The sequence below is a fragment of the Callorhinchus milii genome, unplaced genomic scaffold, assembly GCF_018977255.1.
Source record: "Callorhinchus milii isolate IMCB2004 unplaced genomic scaffold, IMCB_Cmil_1.0 Scaffold2, whole genome shotgun sequence".
Classification (NCBI taxonomy): domain Eukaryota; kingdom Metazoa; phylum Chordata; class Chondrichthyes; order Chimaeriformes; family Callorhinchidae; genus Callorhinchus; species Callorhinchus milii.
Genome location: NW_024704743.1, coordinates 18,269,781 through 18,296,745, shown reverse-complemented (window position 1 = coordinate 18,296,745; position 26,965 = coordinate 18,269,781). Strand labels below are relative to the sequence as shown.

Here is a 26,965-nt window from a genome sequence, read left to right as displayed (position 1 = left end):
TTTCCGATGGTGGAGCATGCTGGGCAGGGGACATGGAGCAGGCCGGAGCCTGCTGAGCAGAGGGAGAGGACAGGTTAATAGGGTTAGCAGGTTGGAGAGGTAGGAGGGGGTAAGGCCATGGAGGGCCATGAAGATGAGAATTTTGAACTCAATCCTCTGAGGGATGGGGAGCCAGTGGAGCCGAGCGAGAGTGGGCGTGATGGGGTCACAGAGCCTGGTGTGAGATGCAGAGTTTTGAATAGACTGTAGCTTGTGGAATGAAGAGTTGGGAAGGCCGACAAGCAGGGCGTTGGCATAATCGATTTTGGATGTAATGAAGGCATATATGAGGGTTTGGGTGACCTGAGGGTTAGGCAGTGGTAGAGTGTGAGAGAGAGATGGGGAGAGATTGATGGTTGGGAGGCCAGAGGTGGCTGAACAGATCCCCTCGATTTTGGTCTGAAGGAAATACAGCATCTCCTCGCAGTTGTAGTTGGAGGAGAGGATGGGTGAAGGGTGAGAAGGTGGATGGAGGAGCCAGTTGGTATGGGGAAGAGGAGCCTGGGGTTGAAGGACGATTTAGTGGAGGCGAGGGTGGAGGTGACGGGGACATGGGCATCGAGAATGTTGGAGAGGGAATTGTGGAGGAGAGTCACCGAGGAGGATAAGTCGTTGTGGAAGGCAGGCCAGAGGGAAAGGAGTTCAGATGACGGAGAGGGAGTGTGGGGAGATTCTTTTCAAGGTGGGGTAGGAGATGGAGGTGGGTTGGGTGGTGGTGGGGCGAGAGATTGAGGAGTTAAGGAAGATGAAATGGTGATCTAAGATGACTTTATTGGTGTTCAAATGAGATCAAAGGAGCTATCTTCATCCAAACTGATCTTGTGAAGATCTTGTATAGAGCTAAAATAATAGAGCATAGTTAGTAAGGTTTATTTACAATCAATGTAATAATTATCAGAATTGCCACTGGTGACAATCATTACAATGATAGAATTTGCATTTGTTTTGTGTTTAACACAATACTTCTGGAGACCACAACATGCTCTGTTCTCCAACCTCCAGAGAATAGTTTCTCCCCTGTCCACTTTTCAGCTTGATCAGTACAATAATAAGGTTCAGAATGTTTTGGCTTTCCATAATTTCCTTCTATATGTTTCAGGTCGTTACTGTGGTGCCACTATCCTTCAACCCATCACATCAGAGAGTAATGCTTTGGTTGTCAACTTTGTCTCTAACAGTGGCAAATCAGACAAAGGTTTCCGAACCACATATGCTGCTTCCAACTCAGGTAGGACTGCACCTCTAAATCTCAGTGAAGATCTAGTAAAGAGAGACTGAAGAGAGTAAAGTGAAATAAACTGCTGTTACTTTACCTGGAAAACAGATTATGACAAGCTTCCTATTAGTTGCTCAGCTCAGACCTACCCATTGGGAAGGATCCTTACAGTGATGAGTCTGCCCCTCCTGATTCCTAATGGCTGACAGGAGCGTTCTGGGGTACTGTGGATCCACCTGGCTCAGGAACCAAGACAAACAAAGAGGGTTGACTCGATTCTGACATTCGTGTCCGTCCACCCCACCCTGGAGGATCTAGGAAGTAAAAGTTTGATATTGAAGAGTTCACAGAAATGTCCAGAATCCTTATAACATTGTGAAATACCGCAGTTTACAGAGAAATTCCTCTTAAAACCAGGTTGTCGGGATAAAATTTGCGGTATTCCTTAAACTAGCATGAGCATAAATTACTACTGATTTTAAATCCATAATTTGTGGTGTGTGGTGTGAGCCACGCTTAGAGAGCGTGGTAAGGTATTTTTGTTGTAATAGCATTTTTATGGCCTTATTTTTAAAATAGAAGTAAAATGCCCCAGATAATGTCAGCATAATTTTGTACTATGATAGAGGTTCGGGTCCCAGGTCTAAGACACAAATCTCAAGAACAAAATGACATTTTACTGGGTGGGAAGATCTTCTAAAGATCCAGGTCAGACCAAAAAAATCCTTAACATTGCTTACAACAGTTTAGTGTGAACTAGAAAGGCTAGGTTCACACTGAACACCATCAATTCTGGCAATAAATAAGTTAAATAAAGTATAACATAGTATGTAATGTTTCCAACCCAAAAAAATACTCTAAATGGAAGTTTCTCTTACAAGAAATACACTCATTCTACTGGTAGATTCTTTCCAACTATCTGCCCAATACCTGGAAAAAGATAACTATGTGTTTATGTTTATGTGTTTATGCTGATTCACAAATGTGTGTTCACATCTGTTCTGAGTTTAAATTTATACCTCCTTGTACATTTTCTTGGTAGTTTTGAGCAGATTAATTTTCAACTTATTTATAGAGTATGGGAGTTTGAATACTTACCAGCATTGTGTGTTATGATTCTGTTCACAGCATGCGGTGGATCATATCACTCGGAGACGGGAGCATTCAACAGTCCTAACTATCCCGAAAGTTATCCATCCAACTATGAGTGTGTCTGGAACCTCATCGGTTCCCCTGGGAACCGTGTCCAACTCTCCTTCATGTAATTTGCATTTATCTAATTTAAGTAAACATGTTTGAAACCGGCACCAAAGTTTTTATTTAGTTACCTAATTCAGTGCAAAACTACTATCGGTGACAATTGGTTTTGGTTAAATAGATCCTTTGAAGTAAGTAAGAGATGCTGAACATTTAAAATTCAGTAAATAATTGTGTAGGACATAATACGACTTATCTTACATTGAACAGATCATTTCAGATTGCGGATAGTTCTTCATGTGCCTCAGATTACGTTGAAATACGAGAAGGCAATGCAACCGGCCAGATATATGGAAAGTTTTGTGGGTCTTCCTTACCCAAAAATTACACATCAGTCACGGGACATATCTTGTGGGTAAAGTTTGTATCTGACAGTTCACAAAATGATGCTGGATTCAAGGCCACCTTTTCTCATTGTGAGTACTGGATGTTGTAAACTGTGTATATTTATTTGTTAGACAGGTTAAAAGTAAATTCACCTCCTCTAATAGTTCAGTGAGTTTACTCAGTGGGTAGCTTATCCATTTTCACCACAAAGAACCCAGGTTCTATCTTGAATTAGCCAATTTCAACACACCTGGTGAGAAAGAATACAACATATCCATAGGACTCCAGAGAACTGCTGATGACAATGCCAGCCAGCCTGGCTCATTGGCAGGACTTGGAGGGGAAGATCAATCACTAGGAGTAGCAATTTTTTTTACTTGGCTCCAATTAACGTTATCTTAAGATGATCCTATCTGGATGAGCAGCAAGAAACTTTACAGACAGTGATCTCATTGCTGATCTATGCAGTTCTGGCTGGTTGAGATCCACCAATACCCTAGCGCATACTCTAGGGGTCCCTAAGCCTTGAAGCCTTGATTCTTGCCTTCTGCACCTGATGTTGTCTGGAATTAGGTAAGCATGGTGTGTTCCTCTAGTGATAGAATATCCATTCCAGACACGGGGAAATGTCTATGTGTAGGTGACATACATATGTGGAACTCGCAATCTTGTTTGGATGCTCCTACGTATGATCCTGGATTTCCACACATGTGGAACATCTGAGTGACTTCAAAAAAATGAGAAAGAGAAACTCGCCCAAGGTTTCCTCTTACAATTGCTAGGCAGAAGCCCCTTCTACAAAATATAACTGTTGGGTGAAGACCGGATCACATTCGTCTGTGGTGACCATCTTGGGCATAATGAGTGTCAAGATTCAATGTCAAGCTTGATATATGAATAATGTCTGTTTAGATCTCGTACAGGAAGGGGTCGATGGAATTATAACTCAAGAGAAGTCGGATACTTTTAGTAAATAAGGGGGAAAGTGATGAAAGGCCCCAAATAATAGCAGCAATATGGTATTAGCACTGTAGGGCATTCACTTATATAAAACAAATACATTTGGGAGTAAACTAAGTTTGTGGCAGATATTTATTGGTTACCATTCATCTTGTATTTTGGTTAATGTCTTTCCACAAAGTCTAGATTATGTAGGAAAATGTATATTGTATATAATGTCTATAGACTGTTTAGAATACAGTACTTGTATAACTTAGAAGTTTGGAGTTAACAGTGATTTGATTCCCGCACCTCACTGACCAGCTTTGATGATTTAACTAATTGTTTAGGATAGTTAAATGGATATTATTGTAGAGTTAATGAAACAGTTGATTACATAACTGTGCCTTGTCTTGACTTAACATATGTGTTACAGTGTACGGTAATGAGATTATGGGAACTCAAGGCCAAATTACATCTCCCCTCTGGCCTCACCATTACCCAAACAACGCCAGGTACCACTGGACAATCACTGCTCCAGAAGGCAACATCATCCACGTCAAAATACTAGTGATGGATATTGATGATCTTTCAGTATGTGCACGGAACAGGTTGAGAGTAAGTCATTAGTTTTCTCTAACGGAGAACTAGATCCTAAACTTTCTAAGCTTTGAGAAACTTATAAAAATTACCAGTTTATAATTGCAGCAGAACTATTTTTGTTACTCTGCTAAACCGAACACAAAGCTTTATTATAGCCTGTATCAAAATGCAAGGATTATTATTATCAGGCAATCAACAACAACAAGAAGATTACATTTGCATAGCATCTTTCACGTCGGGAGGACGTCCCAAGGCGCTGGACAGTGTACAGCATTTCAGACCTGAGCTGAGGTCAAGGAGGCATAAGGTAGGGGAGGGGAAGGGCGGTGGCCGATGGCATGGTCAAAGAGGAGGGTTTTGAGGCGGGACTTGAAGGAGGCTAAGGAGGGGGTGAGGTGGAGTGACTGGGAGATGGAATTCCCGAGGTTGGGGGCAGAGTGGCTGAAGGCTCTGCCGCCAATGTTGGGGCAGGTGGGTCGGGGGATGTGTGGAGCAGGCCAGAGCCGGCTGAGCGAAGGGAACGGGCAGGTTGGAAGGGGGTTAGGAGGTCGCAGAGGTAGGCTGGGATGAGGCATGGAGGGCTTTGTAGGTGAAGACCAGGATCTTGAACTGGATCCTCTGAAGGATAGGGAGCCAATGGAGTCGGATGAGAGTGGGGGAGATGGGGTCACAGAGTTTGGTGTAGGAGAAGACATGGGCTGCAGAGTTCTGGATTATCTGCAGCCTATGGAGGGAGGAATTGGGAAGGCCAACAAGCAGGGCATTGCATTGTTGAGCCTGGAGGTGATGAAGGCATGAACAAGAGTTTCAGGGGCCTGAGGGGTGAGGTAGTGGTGGAGTCGGGCAATGTTACGGAGGTGAGGGAAGGTAGAGCGGGTCATGGCTTGGATGTGGGGAAGAAAAGACAGTTGAGGGTCAAACAAGACACCTAGGTTCCTGACTGGCCTGGTGAATTGAAGTGTGCAACCAAGGGAGGTTGATGCTGCCTGAGTCTGAGGTGCAGAGACGCTGGCGTGAGCCAATCAGTAGGGCCTCAGTCTTGTTCACATTCAACTGTACGAAATTTGCCATCATCCAGGACTCAATCACACTTAGAATAATAAAGCAGTGCTACAATTACAGTGACAAATTAAAAACTAGAGTGAAATATTATTACAATATATGTTATTGTTTTAAAATGTACTTCAAATGAAGAACTGAAGACATTTCCCCCAACAAAGCTATCAGTCTTCCAGTTCCTACAATTACCGTAAGCAATCAGATGAGGGTAATTTACATTTAACACTGCCTGTTGCAAGACTCACTATACATAGCAAATGGAGCAAAATAATCAAACAATTCCTTGTGTTATAAAGCAGGAACTGCTCATCATACAGCCAGCCCATGGACAAATTGTGGCTGTTGTGTGGTTCATTGGCAATCTTCAAATTAACTTGCGTATTTTCCTAGGGCATCATTTAAAGTCTATGGTGCATTGATCTCCAATGCTGTTGATCATTGTGTTACAAGTTCATAATGGCATTTCCTGAGAACTGAAAGAGACAAAAGGTGATAGAAATATGGAACAAACTGACACAGACAATGGAACAAAAACTACAGTCTCCAAAAGGAACAAGATAGGTTCCTGTTAATTAAAAGGAATCAGAGCTTTTGGACTTATGGGTGGAGACATTGAAGGAATCCTACAGGAAATTGAATAGGCTAGAAGGATTAATAATCTATTTCTGCCTAAATTTATTATGATCTTGTACAACATATATTAATAATATTTTTAAAGTGTGTTTTAATCGGTGTATATAGGTGGTGGTGGTGGGGGGTCTGTGTGTGAGGGTGTATTGCAATATGTATTTTATTTTTACTTAGTCTGCTGTAATATATCTGTATCATGCACCTTCTCCACCCAGAGGTCAGACTGGAAAAATTCCTTAATTACTGACTCCAGGAAAAGTGGTTCCATTTCAACCATGATACCTATTTGCCTTCCATAATATCCACTTGATCTCACTATCCTGAGAATATTCTTGTTCCCACACCAGATTTAATTGTGCTGCCTTAAAAGTCATTGTCTACAGATGTTACTGTGGTTCTCAACCAAAAAACATAGAATTATCACCCCACAATATGTATTCAATCCTGGAGTCCTTCCAATTTGCTCCCATCCTCATCTCATTAATAGTCTGCTCAATACCTACCTCTTTCACCACACTTTCCATCATCTTTCTATTCTTCAATCCTCCCACTTCCCTCCCACCTCCACGTCTGGTCCCCAGCCAATGCTGTTAAGTGCTTTGGCACATACTCCCAATGGGAAATGCACAATATAAATGTAAATTTGTAGTGTATTCTTAGCAATTTTCTTTACAATTGACGAGATTGCGAATGTGTTCCTCCTAGTTCTATGATGGCCCTGATGTTAATTCACGTCTTATTGTGACATATTGTGGATATGAACCACCTCCACCAGTCGTTTCATTTGGAACCACCTTGACTATCGAGTTTAGCAGTGATGACAGCAGCAACGGACAGGGTTTCTTACTGGAGTGGCATGCACAACAATATACCATTAACCCAACTGCAATTCCAACTATTCCACCAGGTCTGTGATCACATGCACGTTGTTTTACATAAGTAGAATCGGTATGTATGATAGTATTAGGTATGTGTAGAAACTTAAATAACCTTCATTAGTACAAGACTATTAAGCATGGGATTTGGTAGTTAAGATCAAGGTCCAGGTTGATTTGACACGTGGGGCTGGGTGGGGTGGGAGAGTGGGTTATCATCTTAAATATGATGTGGTGTTAAAGCCAGATTCTCTTTGCCTGATCAGGTGAACATCAAAGCTGCCATGACACTTTTCAAAAATAAAATGCAGCTTCTCCCAGTGTCCTGCGCAATAATCCTCCAGAAGCCCCCAAAATACATAGTGAATCCACTTTACACACACAGCACAGTGAAGTGCTTTGAGATGTCTCGATGACATAAGGCACTATACCAAATGCAAAAATTATTATTATTATTATTACGCCCATAAATATACAGTCAATTCACTTTACAGTATATTCTGTAAAGCGCTTTGAGATGTCTAGAAGATTTGAAAAAACGCTATGTCAAATGTAAAGATTACTTATGGTATAAAAATTAGATCATTTGTTTCATGGCTCTTTGGGTTAATTGCTGCAGTGTTTGCTTACAAAGGCAATTCTCTGCACAAGATAGTAATTACTTTTTGAAGGATTTTGAAATATTTAAACACACTTAAAAAAAAGGGGGGAATTCTGCTTCTGGTCCATTCAACAGGGTAAAATTTATACTGAAGGCAAATTTTACCCTCTAATTCCATGTTAAAAATTGACCTGAAACCTATTGTGAAGTACTTTGAGATATCCCCTCAACGAGAAAGGTGCTATATAAATGTAAATTGTTGTTGTTGTCGGTTCAGTGATCAAATCCCTATCATTCATGTCCGATCCCTAACATTGTGCATCAGCAGGCTATTCAGTGACAGGGAAGCATTACATCCAAGCCTGATTTGTAGTCCTTCCCCATAATCCATTCACACAAGTCCTATCAGCTAGGATCATTACATTGTGATCAAGAGTGGAAATGCTGGTTGATTCTTCACTCTGAGGCCAATTGTAGCACCATTAGATACCATTTTATCTGAGATCAACAATCGCAGCAAAGACTGGGGATTAAATCTGGAACCTAGCAGGTCTGTATCGCTAAACTAAGCATTGAACAATAAGAGGAAATGCCCAAATGATGTTAAAGGTAATCATAATTGGATATTTAAAGGGGGGAATTGAAGATGAAACCTTTTGAAGCATCATTAAACACAAACATTATTCTTTGTTGCGGCAGTTTGCATGATCTGCTTTAACTGTTTAGGCATTTTACTCAGTAACGAATAAATACCTCACTCTTGCCTTCCTTCCAGGTGCTTGTGGTGGAAATGTCATGACAGGGGAGAGCCCTGCATTCCTCTATTCACCAGGCTGGCCCAATGAATATCAAACACATCTGAACTGTATGTGGGTCATTTGGTCACCAAGAAGTACAGTGGAACTCAACATTATGGCTCTTGACATTGAGTCAGCAGACAGCAAGTGTAGCCTTGATTCACTAGTAATCAGAGATGGTAAGAATTGTTTTTTTACTGTTTATAACTGTAGAATTATACACCATCATTCTTTAATTGTGTTATTAATTTTAGATTTAGTCTGCCTCGGGATTCAAATGGACATAAGGGGTTTGCCTACTGTTACTATTTGAATCCAATCCAAATTTATCTCTAAGTGTCAGTTTAATTGGCCATTGATGGAATGGAGTAGATACAGATTAGTTGTCACATTTGCCTAAATAACAACATTCACTTCATTTATTGATTATGGAAATTGATTTAAGACATTTGTTTTCACTTAAGAGGCACGGTATACACAACTTATATTATCTAAACACTAATGCTTAAAGCATCAGCATATCTCTAAGATTCTAATTTGCAGTATTTCCTTAATGAGCTTGCTTAATAAGGAATCCCATTAGAATTCCCATCGATGTCTGACACATGCGGAAACTCATCGCCATGCTTAAGAGTATCCAAACCAAGCTGAGATTTCCAGGCATCCCACCTACACATGGAAATCCCAGAGACAGATTGTTGGAATGGAATGCGCACTCTCCCTGGAGGGACACATCCGTACTTAAGTACGGAAAGTACTAGGCGCAGGTTGACAAGAGCCAAGGCTTGCAGACACCAGAGTGTGCATTGAGGTAGAGGTGAACACATTATGTTGAACACCTGAAAGGGGAGACATCTGGTGTCAGGTTACTGCCGAAGCACAAAATATTCTGATCTATTTAGTTAATATCCCCCAGTAGTATTAACCCATAAATAGATATGTTAAAAATAAATTCACTTTATTATAATTCTTTATTCAGCAATACATACTTTATGTAGTATAAAACTATTATGTTTTATACTATCATATTGATAGGAAGAACATCAGGTAGGTATTCTGAAAGGATGTTAACAATCGGGTCAATAGGCCTTCTTCATTCAAACCAGTTAAGTGTCAGCCAGGTTCAGTTGGCAACACTCATGTCTCTGAGCCAGAAGGCTGTGGGTTCAAGTTTTATGTTGGGACTTTGAACTCACTGTCTAGGCTGACACAAATGCAGTGCTGAGATGTGCTGCCTTCTTGGATGAACTGTTAAACTGGGGTCCTGTCTACCTTTTCAGATGGATGCTAAAAATTCTATGACACCATTTAAAAAAAAGAGAGAGAAGGGGGAGTATCTCTCGGTTATCCTGGCCAACAATCTCCCGAATAATAAATGGCTCTTTTCGTCAAGGCTATATGTGGGACATTGCTGTATGTAAATAAGATGCTGTATTTGCCAATAATATACACAATCATTACTCTGAACAGGATGTCCCAGTTAGCGCATTGAGATGTCCTCGCGATGTGAGAGATGCTATATCAAACACACATTTGTTTAAACCTTATTTATAATCTCCTGGTGGAGTTTTGGTGAAGTCATTCACTGCTGGAATTAACACAGTTTCTTTGTTCAAACCCCAGGAGACGATAGCCTTTCTCCAGTACTGGCCACACTGTGTGGCAAAGAATTGCCTGGACCGATCCGATCGACTGGCGAAGCAATGTTCATTCAATTCATAGCTGATACAGCTAATAGTGGAGGTGGTTTTAATGCTTCCTACCATAAAAGTAAGTTCACTATTCTGATATGACTCTCTTATCTCTTTTTGACACATCAGATTCTTCAGTAATGTGTAAACGTTGTACCAGATTTAGTTTCTTGTCGCTCTAAAGATCATCCACAATATTTTATTCAGTGTTGTACCATCCGGTGAATGGAACAATACAAATTTACATTTGTATAGCGCCTTTCATATCAGGAAGATGTTCCAAGACATACCAATGCTTTATCTGTTCTTGTGGGAAGATTAAACATAAATTAGACACCAAGATTAGAATTCAACTCTCTGACAACTACTAACTAGCAGAAATATGCCTTGCAGATAATGTGTAATTGTTTAATCAATTTTATTTTCTGAATCCTTGCAGTGTGTGGTGGCCTGCTCCACGCTGATCGTGGTGTAATTACTTCACCCAACTACCCTCAACCCTATACAGCAAATCTCAACTGTACTTGGCATGTTCTTGCGACTAGTGGGTCCATTATTAGTTTACATTTCGAAAAGCTTTTCCAGGTACAAGCCTCTGGCTCCAGCTGCAGCAATGGAGACTATTTAGAGGTAAGATTCTCCACCTTTTCCATCCCGGTAACTTCTTGTTAAAGCAAAATGGTTCAAAGATACAACTATGAACCTACTGACCTTCCATTATATATGCAACTTTGTGACATTGGGGAATACAATATAATTTGCATTTAGATAACGCCCTTTATGTTGGGAAGACATCTCAAAGTGTTCAACACAGGCTAGGCCCTCGAGCTGGAGTGGGGGATTGGTGATGAGGGTAAAACCAACAACAAATTACATTTGTATAGCGCCTTTCATGTCGGGAGGACATCCCAAGCAGAAAAATTAGTGGAGTGTTTAGCAGGAATTTATTTGCTCAGAGGGTTGCTTGGAGTTGTAATTCATTACAGTTGTCTATTGAAGCGGGATTGATGGAATTGATTAAAAGAGAACTGGAAAATAATCTGAACAGTATCAATATTGGGAGAGAACTTGAAAGTGGGATTAATAAAACACAATGGCACAGACACGAAGGGCAGAATGGCCCTCTTCAGTGTAGAGCATTTCTCTGCTGTTTCTAAGAACAGGCTGAGGCTCGGAAAGAGAAGGATGGACAGATTGAATTGCTTTACACCTTTATTTGTACAAAGTGCAGAGAATAAGTTGAATTAATTGCCCAGGATATGGTTGAGCGGAATGCCGCAGCAAATGCAACAGGGTATTTGGAGAATAAGTGGAAAGATTGTGTTGACTCCCGCCTGGATTACTCAAACACAATCCTCGCCAGTCTCCCCAGCTCGAATATTGAAAAAATCCAGCTCATTCTGTTGCCCACATGCTGACCCGGACCAAACTCTGTACCCACAGCTTACTAGTTCTGGCCAGGCTCCACTGGCTCCCCATCACTGAACAGATCAACTTCAAGATCTTCACACTCGTGTTCAAATCCCTTCACTCCCTGGCACCCCCCTGTAGCTCAGTGGTTAGAGCACTCCCTTTACAAGCGAGAGACCCGAGTTCAATTCCAGGCAGGGCGAAACCTTGGGCAAGTTTCCTTACTCCACACAGAGCCTAATAATAATCCCTCCAAAACAAAAAACAATAATAAATTGGTCATTTTCAATCTACGACTGTTTGTGGGACATTGCTGTGCGCAATTGGCTACCGCGTTCGCCCACAAATATACAGTCAATTCACTTTACAGTGTGTTCTGTGAAGCGCTTTGGGACGTCCTCCCGACGTGAAAGGCGCTATATCAAATGCAAGGATTATTATTATTATCATTACCTCTCCGACCTCCTCACTCCCAAATCCAGCACCCTGGGCCTCTACTCGACTGGCACCAGCCTTTTGCTCATCCCTCACACCCTCCACCCCACCATCGGAGGTCGCGCATTCAGCCACTGAACCCTGAAACTCTGGAACACTGTCCTTCAATCCCTCTGCCTTGCCCCCTCTCTCCCCTTTTTTGAGTACTGCCTGAAAACCTTTCTCTTCGACGGTGTTTACACCCCCTCCCCCTGCCCACTGGCTCGGAGTCAGATTCCGTCACTGTTAAGCGCTCTGAGACGCTACTGTGTGTGGAAGTTGCTGTTGTTGACTCATATACTATTAATAATAAAATAATAATCCTTGTATTTGGTATAGTGCCTTTCACGTAGGGAGGATATCCCAAAGCACATCACAGGATTTTTTGTCAAGTGGAGTAATTGTATTTGTTGGCAAACACAATAATATCCCACAAACAGCATTGAAACAAATAACTAATTTTATTTTGGGCAATTGTTTGCCAAGACTCTGGGAGAAACTCCCTTCTTGTCTTGAAAAGTGCCATGGGATCCTTAACATCCACCTGAACAGGCAGAAGTGACCACGGTTTAATGTCTCGTTCAAAAGATATAATAATAATAATAATAATCCTTGCATTTGATATAGCGCTTTTCATGTCTTCTAGATGTCCCAAAGTGCTTCACAGAATATACTGTAAAGTGAATTGACTGTATATTTGTGGGCAAATGCGGACAGCAATGTCCCACAAACAGTCGTGGATTGAAAATGACCAATTTATTATTGTTTTGTTTTTTTGGAGGGATTATTATTAGGCGTGTGGAGTAAGGAAACTTGCCCAAGGTTTCACCCTGCCGGGAATCGAGCCCAGGTCTCTCGCTTGCAAATCAAGTGCTCTAACCGCTGAGCCACAGGACTCCCTTCATTAGTCTGGCTAGCCAGGGTTTTAGTGTAAATGGGATCTGTGTCTCCAGATAATAAAGAAACCTCCCTAATTCCTGGCTGCTGTCTATCTACCCATGTTAGAACAAATATGCATGGACACTGGTGAGAGCATACTTGGGCACAGTCGTGCTTATCCTCATCACACAAAATCACAAGATTAGTTTGGATGAAGAAGGTCCTTTGACCCATCTGATTTCATCCTTGCAGAACTCCCACCCTAACACCACCATCATAACATCAAACTGNTTTTTTTTAAATAAAACAGTCCAGTATTGTGACCTCAAACGCATGTCTTGGCTACCTGTTCCAACTGTTGATTATTCTCAGAATAAAAACTTACGGTATCTGTCCTGAATTTCTGTTTACAACTCTACACTTATGACCTCTTGTTCCACTGACTTGGTGAATCCTTAAGTATTGATTTGGGTTTATTTTTTCAATCCCATTTAAAATTTTATACACCTCTATGAGGTTCCCTCTAAGTCGGCTTTTCTAAAGACTGAAGAGCACCAGCTCCACTTTTCATTGTTCACAGCTCATATCACCTCCTAATATCATTCTTGTTGCTGTCCTCTATGCTGCCTCCAATTACCTGCACTACCCCCTTATGTCGCAGTGACCAGAATTGTATGCAGTACTCAAGGTGCAGTCTGACTAGAGCACTGTACAGCTACAGTTTGGCAATATTAACCTGCATTCTACAGCTCGGTGATTGATTAAAGATAAAACACCAGATTAAAGAGCAACATTGTGGTCAAAAATGTTATACAGATCATTGACCTCATGATGTATGTGTGCATTTTGGACCAAAGTGTTCAGGGACACTTTGCCGAAGAAATGCCAAGATGTAACACAATACTCAGAGTAAAGCAAAACAGCAGCAAGACTTCTGAAGGCAGTACTCAAATTGCCTCTGGGGTCTGGGCAGCCTCTTTATGTTGTGGGGACCAGTATTGTATGCTGTACTCAAGGTGCGGTGTGACAAGAACACTATACAACCCGAGTACAACATCTGGGGATCTAAACTCAACCTATTTGTAATATAGCTCAGAATCCTGTTTGCCTTGTTCATTGTTGCCTCACACAGTTTTGACATAATGAGCAATAAGTTAATTAACACCCTTAGATAACTTTCAGCTTCCCCTTGGTAAGTTCTATCCCATCCATGGAGTACTGTACTTCATATTCAGAACAAGATGCTAAATATATTAAAAGTTTAATCTGTATTAAACTTCATTTGCCAGTTATCAGCCCACGTACATAAGCTGTCAAGCTCTTGTGGTTAAGCATTCTTCTAACACTCAAAATCCACATATGGAACCATTCACAGTAATGGGTCCTCATCTTCAGTAGAGTAAGAGCAAAGAGAGAGATTTGTGGAAAGTGAGAGCAAATATACTTTGGAAATCAGTTAAGCATATTTTCAGAGATGAACAACAAATAATTCTGGATAAACTTTCTCAGGAGTCCTGGTAAATATTTCTGACTCATTCAAATTCACCAAAAACATAGATTATCTATCTCATGTGTTATTGCTCCTAGCATTAAAGTAATTAGCAACAGGATGGCTGATTCAGATTTCCTGCTCTGAAGCCAGGAGCTGACGAGAGCTCTGCACGCACAACTCAAACTTTCTTTTTAAATGTTAGGAGTATAATTCTCTCTTTATTAAGATTTAAAATCCCTCTGTCCACTAAAGTTCTTGGGTTGTTCAGTAAACTATTTGAGAGATCATGTTGAAGTAAAGCTGAAGCTACTCTCACTACCCATACTGATTCTGCACTGGTGATCTTTTCTTGATGCAACTATCTTGTTAATGTGTTCAATTATTTCACCCACAACTGCCTGGAATTGAACTCAGGTCTCTCACTTACAAAGCGAGTGCTCTAACCACTGAGCTACAGGACTCCACTGCCAGATATCTGAACATCGCATGTAAATTACAAGTGTTGAAGAAGCCGTACACTGAATGGAAATCATGTTTAAAAATCCATAAATGGCATGTCCTGACCTTATAAGAGATATGACAATAGCAACCTTTAGTGGTGTTCAGTGAAGCCTAAAGTAGTTTAATCAGATAGCATGAGCAATTTTAGAAGAGTTGTTGATATTATAATCCGGATTAATTCACTTGCTTTGAAGAACTAGACAGAAAACTGTGTGGAGCCACACTGTCTTGCCATTTAGCACCTTTGTTGCTTTCATGCCACTTCCACTTAGCCAGACAATTTCATATCCGCAGTCTGATCCACTCTATCATTGGGATTGAGCTTTCATCCATTCTGCTCCCCTCCCTGGAAATCCATTCTGGTGTCCCTCCGCTTTACCCGCTCCCTTCTCTGCCTTTAAAGCCTATTGTAAAACCCATCTTTTCAATCATGCTTTCGGTCACCTCCCCCTTCTCTCCTCAGCACTCTGCCCTCCTCCCCCCAAACTGGTTACTCAGGCACGTGGAGAGCTTTGAGATGTCTTCCAGATATGAAAGACCCTCTATAAATATAAATATAACTTGTCGCTGCTGTCATTTTGGAAAGGCAGTTCTGCTGCTCCAAGGTTTTAAAAAAAGTTCTTGCATAACAGTTATTGTTAAATGAAGGCGCCAATCTATTTCTATTCTGAATATCCTTTTCTGTTTCTAGTTTAGGAATGGGTATGACTCGTCTTCACCACCTTTGACGTCCAGTGGCGGGAACGGGCGCTACTGTGGAGAGGTCCCTCCCTCCACGATGCGTACCACAGACAATCGGCTCTCTGTACGCTTCATATCTGACGGCAGCAGTGAGGGTCAGGGCTTCAAGTTCACTTATGAGGCTTCGTATATGGGTGAGTGGATCCAGAGGCACCTGATTTTAGGTTTATATACTGTGACTGCATCTTCAGTGCTTCGTGCTGGCCATTTCAGTATCAACGCTATCCATTTCAGTGACAGCTCCATGAATTTGTATATAATAATCGTTTCATTTGATATAGCACCTTATCACGTCTTCGAGACGTCTCAAGCATTTCACAGAATATACTGTAAAGTGAATTGACTGTATATTTTGTGGGTGAAACTCGACAGCCAATTGTGCACAGCAGCATCCCACACACAGTCGTGGATTGAAGTGACGGAATTATTACCTCCAGAAAAGCGATCCGCTAATCGACTAATAACCCAGTTCCTACTTACTGCTAGGCAAACAGAGGTGTGTGGAGTAAGAAAACTTGCCCAACATTTCGCTCTGCCAGGAATTGAACCCAGGTCTCTCCCTTGAGAGCCGAGTCCTCTAACCACTGAGCTATAGGACTCCTTTTGTGAATTACAGCAATGTGATTTATTTTGTAAAGTGATGTGGATCTAACTTAAAAACAAGTTTTTTTTTATCCATTATATCCGACGCACACAGAAGCCCATCACCATGTCCAAACTACACTACTGAGAGTTCCACATGTGTATGGAAATGTTCTTGTGTCTGGAATGGAAAGTACACATTCTCTCCAGGAAGAACACTGCTCTAACCAAAAAGTTGGTTTGCAGGTTCAGGAAGCAACTAAGAAGGCGAACGGCATGTTAGCGTTCATTGCAAAAGGTTGAGAGTACAAGAGTAGAGAAGTTTTGCTGCAACTGTATAGGGCCTTGGTGAGACCTAGAGTATTGTGTGCAGTTTTGGTCTCCTTATTTAAAAAAGGACATACTTGCCCTAGAGGGGGTGCAGCGTAGATTCACTCGGTTAGTTCCTGGGATGAGGGGACTGACCTATGAGGATAGGCTGAATAAACTAGGGCTATGTTCTCTAGAGTATAGAAGAATTAGGGGAGATCTTATTGAAACATATAAGATTCTTAAAGGGCTGCATAAAGTAGACACTGAGGGTTTGTTTCCCCTGGTAGGAGAATCTATAACCAGGGGTCACAGTCTTAAAATTACGAGTCAGCCTTTTAGAACAGAGTTGAGGAAACACTTCTTCCCTCACTTCATGGAATTTATGGAATTCATTACCCCAGAAGGCTGTAGATGCTCTGTCCTTGAACATCCTCAAGGCTGAGATTGATAGATTTTTTAAAAAGCAGAGGGATTAGGGGATATGGGGATAAGGCAGGTAATTAGAGTTAGGTCAGAAGATCAACCATGATCTTATCAAATGGCGGGGCAGGCTCGAGAGCTGAATGGCCTACTCCTGCTCCTAATTCTTATGTTCACCTAATCCTAGAGAATATTTGGCACAGTATGGCAAGAATCGAGGCTTGAGGACCCCAGAACATGTGTTGGGATACTGATGGAGTTTGACTATTTGTAATTGTGAACATAGAAGGTTTCAAGCTAGGACTACTCTAAAAGTTAGGACTTTGGCTTGTAGGATTTACAGGAGCTGCATGGGAAGAATCCCTGCTCCCAATATCTGTTCTGTCCTTCCGAATCTTGTTAGTGATCCAGGCTGGCTGGTCTGTCATCAACACTGTCATCAACAATGCCCTGGAGTTCTGCAAATCTATCTGTTGAGGAACCAGACTACTGAGATCACCACAGAAAAATGACTCAATTCAATATTCTCATTTTCAGGCATGTCACTTTGGAGCTAACTCGTTCCAGTGAGGTCCTGCTTAACTCTTTCACCTCTTTACTCCAAACCCTGTCTCTTTTTAGCATTAACATCTCCATTCCTCTCCACTATCTCTCCTCCCTGTTCCACCTCTGTCGTCTTATCCTTTCCAAGTTTCACTCATACTTATCCAAGAGTCTTCACTTTGTCTCTTCCAATGGTTTCTCCTCCTATCCCCAGATAATCATAATGTAATATTCCTCAGGACTCTATCCTTGAGCTCACTCCACCTCACAGAGGTAGTGCAGAACCTTGGTGTCTTGTTCAACCCCAGGTATCCTCAAACCCTACATCTGGGCTTTCTTTCACTCTGCCTTTGCTCTCCTTCACAGTATTATCCACCTTGGTCACTAATTCTCCCCCTGGGACCCTCATTTACACCTTCATCACCTCCAGACTTGACTATCCCAAATCCCTTCTACTGGACTCCTCAGCTACTCCCTACACAACCTGCAGACCATCCAGAACTCTGCAGCCCATGTCTTCTCCTGTACTAGGTTGCACAAGCCCGTCAACACCATTCTCTAGCAGATCAAATTCAAAATCCTCACCTTCACTTCACTTTAAAATCCCTCCAGCCTCATCCAACTCTACCTCCGCCACCATATTGCCCCAACCGCTCCCCACACTCAGCAAACACCGCAATATTCACATCTTCCGCCCCATCATCAGTGGGTAACTTTCAGCCATTCTGCTTCTGTTCTCCAAAACTCCACCTTCCCCTCACTGCCCACCTTCAAATCCACCTTCAAACCTATTTCTTCATCTAAACTTTGGACCACCTTTCCTTTCTTCCTCCTCCGCAGATTCTCTTCCCACCCCCCACACCCGGGTAATATACCCACAGACACAGGTTCTCATTAAGTTGTGGCTTTGAGATGTCCTCTGAATGTGAGAGACACTTTAGATGTAAATTGTTATTGCTGTTAAGTGTGATTAAACAGAAAGCTCTTCCAGAAAATGTGCACAGGCACAATGGGCAAATATCTTTCTTTCATGCTGCAAAATTCTATAAATTCCACCTTCTTCCCTTCTTACCACTCCTAATGCGGGAAGACGTAAATATGTGATGGATCATTTTAGGGCTTCTGACTGCAGTAATTTTCTGAGAAGTTCGAGAAGGACTAGTTTTGGAAAGATCTAATGCCATTTATTACAATGAAAGAGCTCAGTGACTTATCTGAAATGTGATGAAACCATAATACCAGGAATGTGATGTAAATGGCAGCATTGGTGTACCTCCAAATGACTCACAGTGGGGGTATTCATCATGTATAGACACAGCACTGTGGCATTGTTTGCCTGAAGAGTTGTTCACAGATCTCTGCTGTATTAAGATGATTTCCTTGTGACTATGAATTGAATAAGCTAAGCCCAGCAAAGACCTTGAATGTGGAGCATTTGAAGAGATGCTGAATGTAACTGTTCAAAGGGGACTTACTGAGCTGCTTAGGATTTCAAAATTCTTTGCAATGAGTTGACCTCTGTCTTGTAGCTGGGAACATGACTGAGTAACATTTTAACAATCAGACTTGAATTTTCAGCTAATACAGACATGAAATTGTTTGAAAAACTGAGAACAGTGGTGCTGTTGACAAAACAGACCATAATTCCGCCCTTCATAATGTAATTCGGTAACTCTTTAGAACTCCACTGGGTAAAGGAAGAATTTTCCACGGCACTTCTTCCCAACTACTCTTTCATCCCACCGAAATCCCTTGTGTAATATAATGGTCAGTTCATAGTCCTGGATGAGTAACAATGCAATGACGAAATTAGAGCTAGCTTGGAAGAAAACTTGTGAAAGGATGTCTGAGTGCACCTTTGTGCATTTGAGACTGTCTGAGAGCAATTTCATAGCTTAAAATGTTCAGCCTGTCGTTCTGGTGAAGGTCGTATGAAGTCCGTAGGGAATGCAGTATGATAAATCTGAGCAGTTACGGTTGTTGGGAGTCACACTGATACAATCAAAAAAGAAGTGCATCTCCTATGTGTTGTCATCAGTAAGAATTATGACACTTTAAGTGCCATCTTATTCTAAAGGAGTACATCAAGCGTGGGAAGGATAGGAGGGGTGCAATGTTGCAGTTTCTTTTGACAGGATTTCTTCATTACAGAGGTTATATCCAAGAACCTGACTCACGTGACTGCCACTCCGACTCAAGTGTATTTTCAGAGCACAATTCCCTTGAGACGACATGAAGTACCTCTGTTTTTTCATGGAATTAGTGATAAAGAAATCTCATTAAGACATACTGTAAAATGGATCTTGGGCACTCAAGGATTATTATTATTGTTGGATGATCAACATTGTTCCATTTCTTCCTCCTATAGCCTGTGGTGCAACCATTTATGTTTCTGATTTTGACCCCGTTGGCAACATTTCCTCCATGAACTACCCTAACAACTACCCTCAGAACATAGACTGTACCTGGACCATCACTGTTCCAGCTGGGGAAGCAGTTCAGCTCGATTTTGAAGATCTCTTCTACATTGAACCTGATTCACAGTAAGATTGAAGCTTGTACATTTACTTGCCTCACTGATAAACTATTGTTTTAATTTCTACTAAATGAGAAGCATGTACATGACACAGTCAAACTTGATGTGCTGAAATGTTGGACAACCATTCACCCTTACACATACACTGATCAATAAACCTGAGCTCCTTCAGGTAAACCCAATTTACAGACACATTACTTACAAATACCCACCTTTCCCCCCCTTTTCCCTTGCTCAATGTCCATCCATGCCCTTGTGAAGTGCTTGTAGACAAAGATCACTTGTATAATTATAAAAGGTAATCCTTGCATTTGATCTAGCGCCTTATCACGTTGTTGAGACGTCTCAACCCACTCCACAGTATATTCTGTAAAGTGGACTAACTGTATATTTTGTGAGCAAACCCAAAAAGATGATTGCTGAAACTGAACCACTCTCTGGGTGGGTAACGGTGTACTACTGCCTTAGTAGTTATTTAATAATAATAATTACAATCTAGTATTTGTGCCAAAGCCTTTCACGTCAGGAAGACATCCCAAAGTGCTTCACAGAATCTACTATAAAGTGTAGTTTCTGTATGACTTTCATATTAAATACCAAACACTCAAAATTCTATCCATTTAATAACAGCTGACAAAGATTACTGCTATCTTTAATGAAACTTTAATATCCAGCTCTTAGAAACTCACAAAATGTCACCCATCAATATTTTGGTAGGCATTTAGTAAGTAAACCTCAGCCATTATCAGAATGCACCTTGTTTTCCGGCGAAATTAACAAGGCTGCTGTTTCCTGTATTAGATGTGCGTTTGATTACCTGGAACTGCACGATGGGCCTTCTTCAAATAGTCCTCTGATTAGCCGTCTCTGTGGATCTACCAGCCCATCCACCCAGAAGTCTACAGGCAACGTCATGCATGTGAGGTTCCGCACTGATGCCAGAACAACTCATGCCGGATTCAAAGCCAGATATTCGATAGGTAACATTACACATGGTCATTAACAAGTCAATCATGGAGACTTTTTTTAATCTTGGATCTTAATCAGTTGATTTCAAAGGATATGAGATTGAATAATTCACTGGGCAAATCATCTTTGCCAGACCATGATCATATTAGCTTCCATTTGTTTTATTTTATAAATTCTCCAGTTTATGATGAGAGTTCATTCAAACCCAGACATAAAGTCTAATGTACTTTCATCACTAAAAATAATGGTTCTTTTTCATTTCATCCTTAAAAAAGATAATCAATATAAAGATATAGTAAAAACATGTAGCCATCAGTGTACTTTGACACCCGTAATAGTATTTATAACAACCATTTGTAATGCATGTAAATGCAATGTAGCTAATTATTATTCATATTAGTCCTGACTTTGATTGCAGCAGTGGTACATTGAGTGAAGAAGGTTTTGATTTTTTTTGGTAAAGTCAATTCATTTCAGAATGAAATATTATAACCTTAATAATTTATTAATAATCGTAATTATAATAATCCTTACATTTGATATAGCGCTTTCACATCAGGAGGACCTCCCAAAGCTCTTCACAGGATTTATTGTAAGGTGGATACACTTTATGTTTTGTGGGCAAATGTGGCAGCCAATTGTCCCACAAACAGCCATGACATGAAAATAATAGTAACCATAATGCACATGTAAAATTAGATCCTTTTCTCCCTCATAGCTCGATGTGGTGGGACTTTAATTGGAATTGATGGATATCTGCAGAGCCCTGGGTATCCTTCATCTAATTACCCTGACAACGTGCAATGTGAATGGTACCTGAAGGGACCCACTGGCCATTATCTCACCATTACTTATGATGCATTGGACCTGGAAGATACGCCGAATTGTACCAAAGATTTTGTGGAAATCCGCGAGTACAGTTCAACTGGTGAGTATAGCTAAGCACTTGAGAACATAAAACATATTGCACCAAACAGCATTAATGGTGTTTTATGACCTGACTGGGCAGAAATCAATTATAAATTATTTCTAATAAACTGGGATATTCTAGTCTATGGTGTGTGAGTGTGTTGTATGACCACTCTGACTCAAAAGCAAGATAAGCCACCTGCTCATAAACCATTCACCTAAGTAAATAGCCTGGCATGTCCCGCACTCTGTTTTTGGTAATATTTAGGATCTGGGTGCTATTTTGGTGGTACAGCTCAGGCCTTGTGTGGGGAATGGCCTAACACTACAATAATAATACAGTAAAACTCACATAAGTCTTATCTTTATAAATCATATAATCGACTGATTTGTACATTCACCCAAGCCCCATTTGGTTTCCTGTCAAAACCACTTAGATTTATTTGCACTACTCATATTAATCACTTCCTAACCCGCAATGCCTCACCTCTACCCTCAATTACTCCCGCACTTACCGGCTGCAATGAATCGCGGGAAATGACGTCTTGACCAGACCCTACAGGCGCACTCATGGGCTGCAGTAACAAACTACTGCATGAGCACTTATTGGCTGCATTGAATTACACATGCTCAGTGTAGATTATTAATTAAATTGAATTTTATATGACTAATGCAACTCAAACTTTGCATAAGTCATATTAAATGTTATGGTCCTGATTGATACGACTTGTGTGAATTTTACTGAAATAATATTTAATAATAATAGTCTTTGCAGTTGATTATAGTAACTTTCATGTCAGAAGGCCATCACAAATCGCTTCACAGGATTTTACTGTGGAGTATAATGATTGTGTATTTTGTGGGCCAATATGGCACAGTGCACCAGAGGTTTAATAAAAAGCTCAACAGCATCTGTTCAGTGAAAGACTTTCTGACATACATGCAAAGAAGAATTTACAAATGAAAATCGTAATTTAAACTCTACAGATGTTATGGGTGTGTGTGTATATATATATAAGAATATACAAATAAAAATTCTGATGTGAACTCCACTGACATTGTTGTGTAAATTACCACCAGAAATAACCAACTATGTCAGCATCCAACATTTCAACTTTTTTTTTAGCGTGACTGACTCTTTCCCACATTAATAATTGTGATCCTAATTTATATTTATTATAGNTTTTTCTACTTTTATTTATTTTAATTTTCGATAGATGATATCAATGTTTTAATTTTTTTTCAGTTTCAATGATATTTTTGTCAAAAAATTGGCAACTTCTGGGTCGTAAGGTCATTGTGGACATCATTTCCTGCAAATTTATATAGGTCCTTTCAGATTGGGAGGATGTCCCAAGTATTATTACGAGGATCTTGTAGTTCCAAATATTACTGTAATTAATTTCTGATTTGGTCACACAGGCCGATTACTGGGGAAACACTGTGGTAGCACAACCTTCGACCCAATGGATACTTCAGACAGCTTCGCCTATGTACGTTTTCACACAGATGCCTCCAACACCAAGAAGGGATTCCGCCTGGGATTTGAAGCGAGTGTTGATGGTAATGTTTCCTAATTGGTAGTTTTCCCCAATTAGTAGTTTTTCCCAATAGAAATAAATTACAAAGTAAAAATCTTTTTTAACATTAATTTTGTGCTTATCAATGTCTGGGTTAAAGGCAGCATTTCCAACAAAGCAAAGCTCCCACAGCACATTATTGGAGTGTCAGAATATATATGAGTCCAGACATGGGGCTTGAATCCACAACCTTCTGACTCAGAAGTGAGAGTTTTACCACCCAAACCAAGCTGATACATGATGACGATCTGGTGTGCTGATCTAGATTTTCCATAATTATATGGATAACAAAAATTTGATCTGAAATGACACATTCCTGTTATAAATGTTCGTGCCTCCCTGGGGGATGGGGGAGGGGGTACGCAGGGTTTCCTTGCAACTGAACTGGCTCCAAGGTGACATGTTTGGCAATGGAATGGGAGAATTGAGTGAACCCTCTGTGGGTTTTCCAGGGCACTGCCGATGACCGCATAGCCAGCCTGGCTCATCGGCTGGATTTGGAAGGGCAGACGGGTCACCGGGAAAAGGGAATTATCCCACTCAGCTCCTGTTAACCTTGCAAACTTAATGAGTTAGAGTGGTCCTAGCTGGACAAGCAGTGGGAAATCTTGCCAGACATTGTTATCAATGGTAAGCTATGCAATTTTAGCTGGTTAGATTCCAGTAGGATCCCAACACACACTCTGGGACCCCAAGCCTAATATTTTATTGCATAAGATAAGTAAGATGCTTACCTTAAGGAGGGAATATGCATTCCATTCCAATAAACACCTCTGGTAATATCATGTGTAGGAACTCTGATTGGTTTGGATACTCTTAAGCATGGTGATGGGTTTCTGCATGTGTCAGACCCCCAAAAATTATTCCTGAATAATTAAGAACATTGCACACTTTTGTATTTATTGTTGTTACTGTGAGTTCAAAATGGAAATGCAAAACTTTCGTAAATAGCCTGTATTTAGCACATTAGAGGTCTTGGAGTTTTATTTCTGAAGCCGCAGTGAGACCAAATGAAATGAATGTCTTACAGGGTGTGGAGGTGAACTGACTGCATCCACAGGGACCATCACTTCTCCAAACTACCCAAACCTCTATCCTCACAGTCGTCGATGTGTGTGGAAAATCACAGTGCAAGAAGGACGCAGAGTTACACTGAGCATCACAGACCTACACTTGGAAGCACATGAGAATTGTGACCTCGACTTTGTTGCTGTAAGTTTGTAACACACAATGATGCTCTCCAGCTGTGGACTCAGATCACAACTTTATAATATTAGGCATTGGGAACTTGTTCATTTGGTGCCATAAATCTGTTCTTTCAGTAGGTCCATTAAGGGGTGAAAGCTCTTTGTGTTCGAGTAGCAGTAAACTACAAGTCCTCTTGTCCCTGGTCGGGGGCTTGTGTTTCTACAAATCATTTTGCCTTCCAGCACTGCTTATTTGTGTAATGGGAACAGTTTCACAATCACCTAACCTCTTGTACTGGGACTCATGCATTGCCTTTAATGACCACAGGCTCGATTAATCATTTTCAAAGACAGCCCAGTGAGGAGACCATAGAGACAGGTCAGGATGACTAATTCACAGTTTCAATTAGGAGATTTTTTTAAAAAGGGACCCAAGTCCGCTGACTCTCATTAATGGATCCACTGAGAAAAGAGATTTACGACATCAAATGAACAAGATATTGATGCGTAGTACAGGACGATCCTATTATAAAGCAGTGCTCTGGGTTCATAAACTCAGGACCTCAAAATTAAAACAAAGCGTGAAAAGATGGCCACCTTCTGGGTCAGCACATCACCACTGACATCAGCAAAATGTGCCAATAATGTCGCTTCATTTATGATGCGACATTGGAGGCACTTCCTTTGCATAGTGCAAGAAGTTACATCAGCAGTAACCTGTGACCCAGAAGGTGGCCATTTTTAGTGTGGAGCCTAGTGATCCACAATTTTGGCATAGCGGAGGTATTTCTTTTTTCCAAACCAAAGTGCCTTATAGTAAGGTTCCTGTTATATAAGGATATAAATTTGTAACAGTTACAAATAGAAAATCCTGTAGTAACTGAAATTGCCTCAGGCTGAATGATAGGAACTCTGCCCCGATGTGATCGACATCCGGAGAAGAATTCCGTAAGATCAGCGTGAGGTGCCTAGCGGTTTCTGGCAGGACTGACGAATATCGCATTTCAGTCTCCAACGATTGCATAACACTAAAAATATAAGCAATCCTAATGCTATCCTTTTGTGTCAAAATATCAACAGATATACAACGGCCTGCAGCCCAACTCTCCCAGGCTACAGAAATACTGTGGCAACTTAAATTCTAACGTAAGCGTGATGTCCTCTGGAAACACCATGCAGCTTGTCTTCGTAACTGATGCATTAGTTTCCAATGGAGGCTTCAGCGCTACCTATACATCAGAAGAAGACGCTGGTGAGTTATGTAATAGACAACAAGCAATACTCTTTTGAACATCACATTGTACCATTCTAGTTATATTTGTGATTTTTACAGCTATTTTACATATACCCAAGAAATTCATCAGCTTGTCAATACTATTCTGACATTCATCAATATATGCTAAATAGTACCTTGACACGGACGTACAGCTTTATATCACATTAGTCAGTTTAAGTTGCATCATGACTAGTAGGCCAGCCACTGCTGTCTGGGTTCTGCCTGTCGACTAGAGCTGCCTCAGATGTGGGTGTGGGAAAAGGGGGTACTATTAAATTGTTGAATGTCTGATGTCCAAAAGCCTTTGTTTGGAGTAGTTTAAATATTTAATTCTCAATTATAATTGAGATATATATTATATGTCAACAGTAGTTTATGTTAGCTTAGTCAGCTATAGTCTTTTGACATTGTAGTACATGTTTATTATCAAAGGGGCAGGGCTCCTTGTAATTTGAGTTAGGAGCAGGACATCAATTAGTTTGGGTTAAGGGCAGGGCCTCCATTTGTTTAGGTTAAGGGCAGGGCATCTATTACAATAACAACAGCTTGTGTTTATATAGCACTATTCACGTGAGAGCAACTCAAAACACTTACCGGTGGTGTGGTTTGACTCCCAACTGGAAACAGAGGGAGGTGACCAAAGGCACAGTTGAAGAGGAAAGTTTGGGTTAGTTGAAAGACATCTAATAGTTTAGGTTTGAGGAATTATATCTTTATAAACATTTGAGATGGGGGATGCTGTGTGTGTAGTTCTCAGCATTAAAACATCCTTGCATTTCATACTGGAGAGTTTGGGTGGAGGGAGAGAGGGAGGCCAAGGATTTCTCATGGAAACTATTTTAATTAAGTGCGTCCAGGGTTACATTTCTTGCCATCTTAAAAGCAAGAATGTAAAACAAATTTCCCGATAAAAAGGATTGTCACGGGCCAAGTGAGGTCAGGGTCTGAAGACGGATTGAGTTCCGGGGACTGCGGTGCAGGCTGAATCAGGTTTCTCCTCTGTTCAGTTCTAAAATAGCAAATACATCTTTAGTGATTGTTCAAATGTTTATAACTTCTTTAGTGATAGTTCAAGTGGTTATAACTTTGCCCCCAGTTGCACAGTATCTCTTTGTGATCT

General features: G+C 40.9%; 1 protein-coding gene across 1 annotated transcript in view; it reads left to right on the top strand.

Moving 5' to 3' along the window:
• The window catches only part of cubn (cubilin (intrinsic factor-cobalamin receptor)), a 157,897-nt gene that overhangs the window by 78,522 nt on the left and 52,410 nt on the right, over positions 1-26,965 (top strand). Inside the window, 15 exon segments of the mRNA XM_042331818.1 lie at positions 1,139-1,267; positions 2,384-2,516; positions 2,723-2,928; positions 4,215-4,396; positions 6,776-6,977; positions 8,322-8,522; positions 9,967-10,113; positions 10,474-10,664; positions 15,482-15,665; positions 19,757-19,931; positions 20,726-20,904; positions 21,612-21,821; positions 23,225-23,365; positions 24,413-24,594; positions 25,650-25,821. Coding sequence (XP_042187752.1) covers positions 1,139-1,267; positions 2,384-2,516; positions 2,723-2,928; positions 4,215-4,396; positions 6,776-6,977; positions 8,322-8,522; positions 9,967-10,113; positions 10,474-10,664; positions 15,482-15,665; positions 19,757-19,931; positions 20,726-20,904; positions 21,612-21,821; positions 23,225-23,365; positions 24,413-24,594; positions 25,650-25,821 — 2,634 coding nt within the window.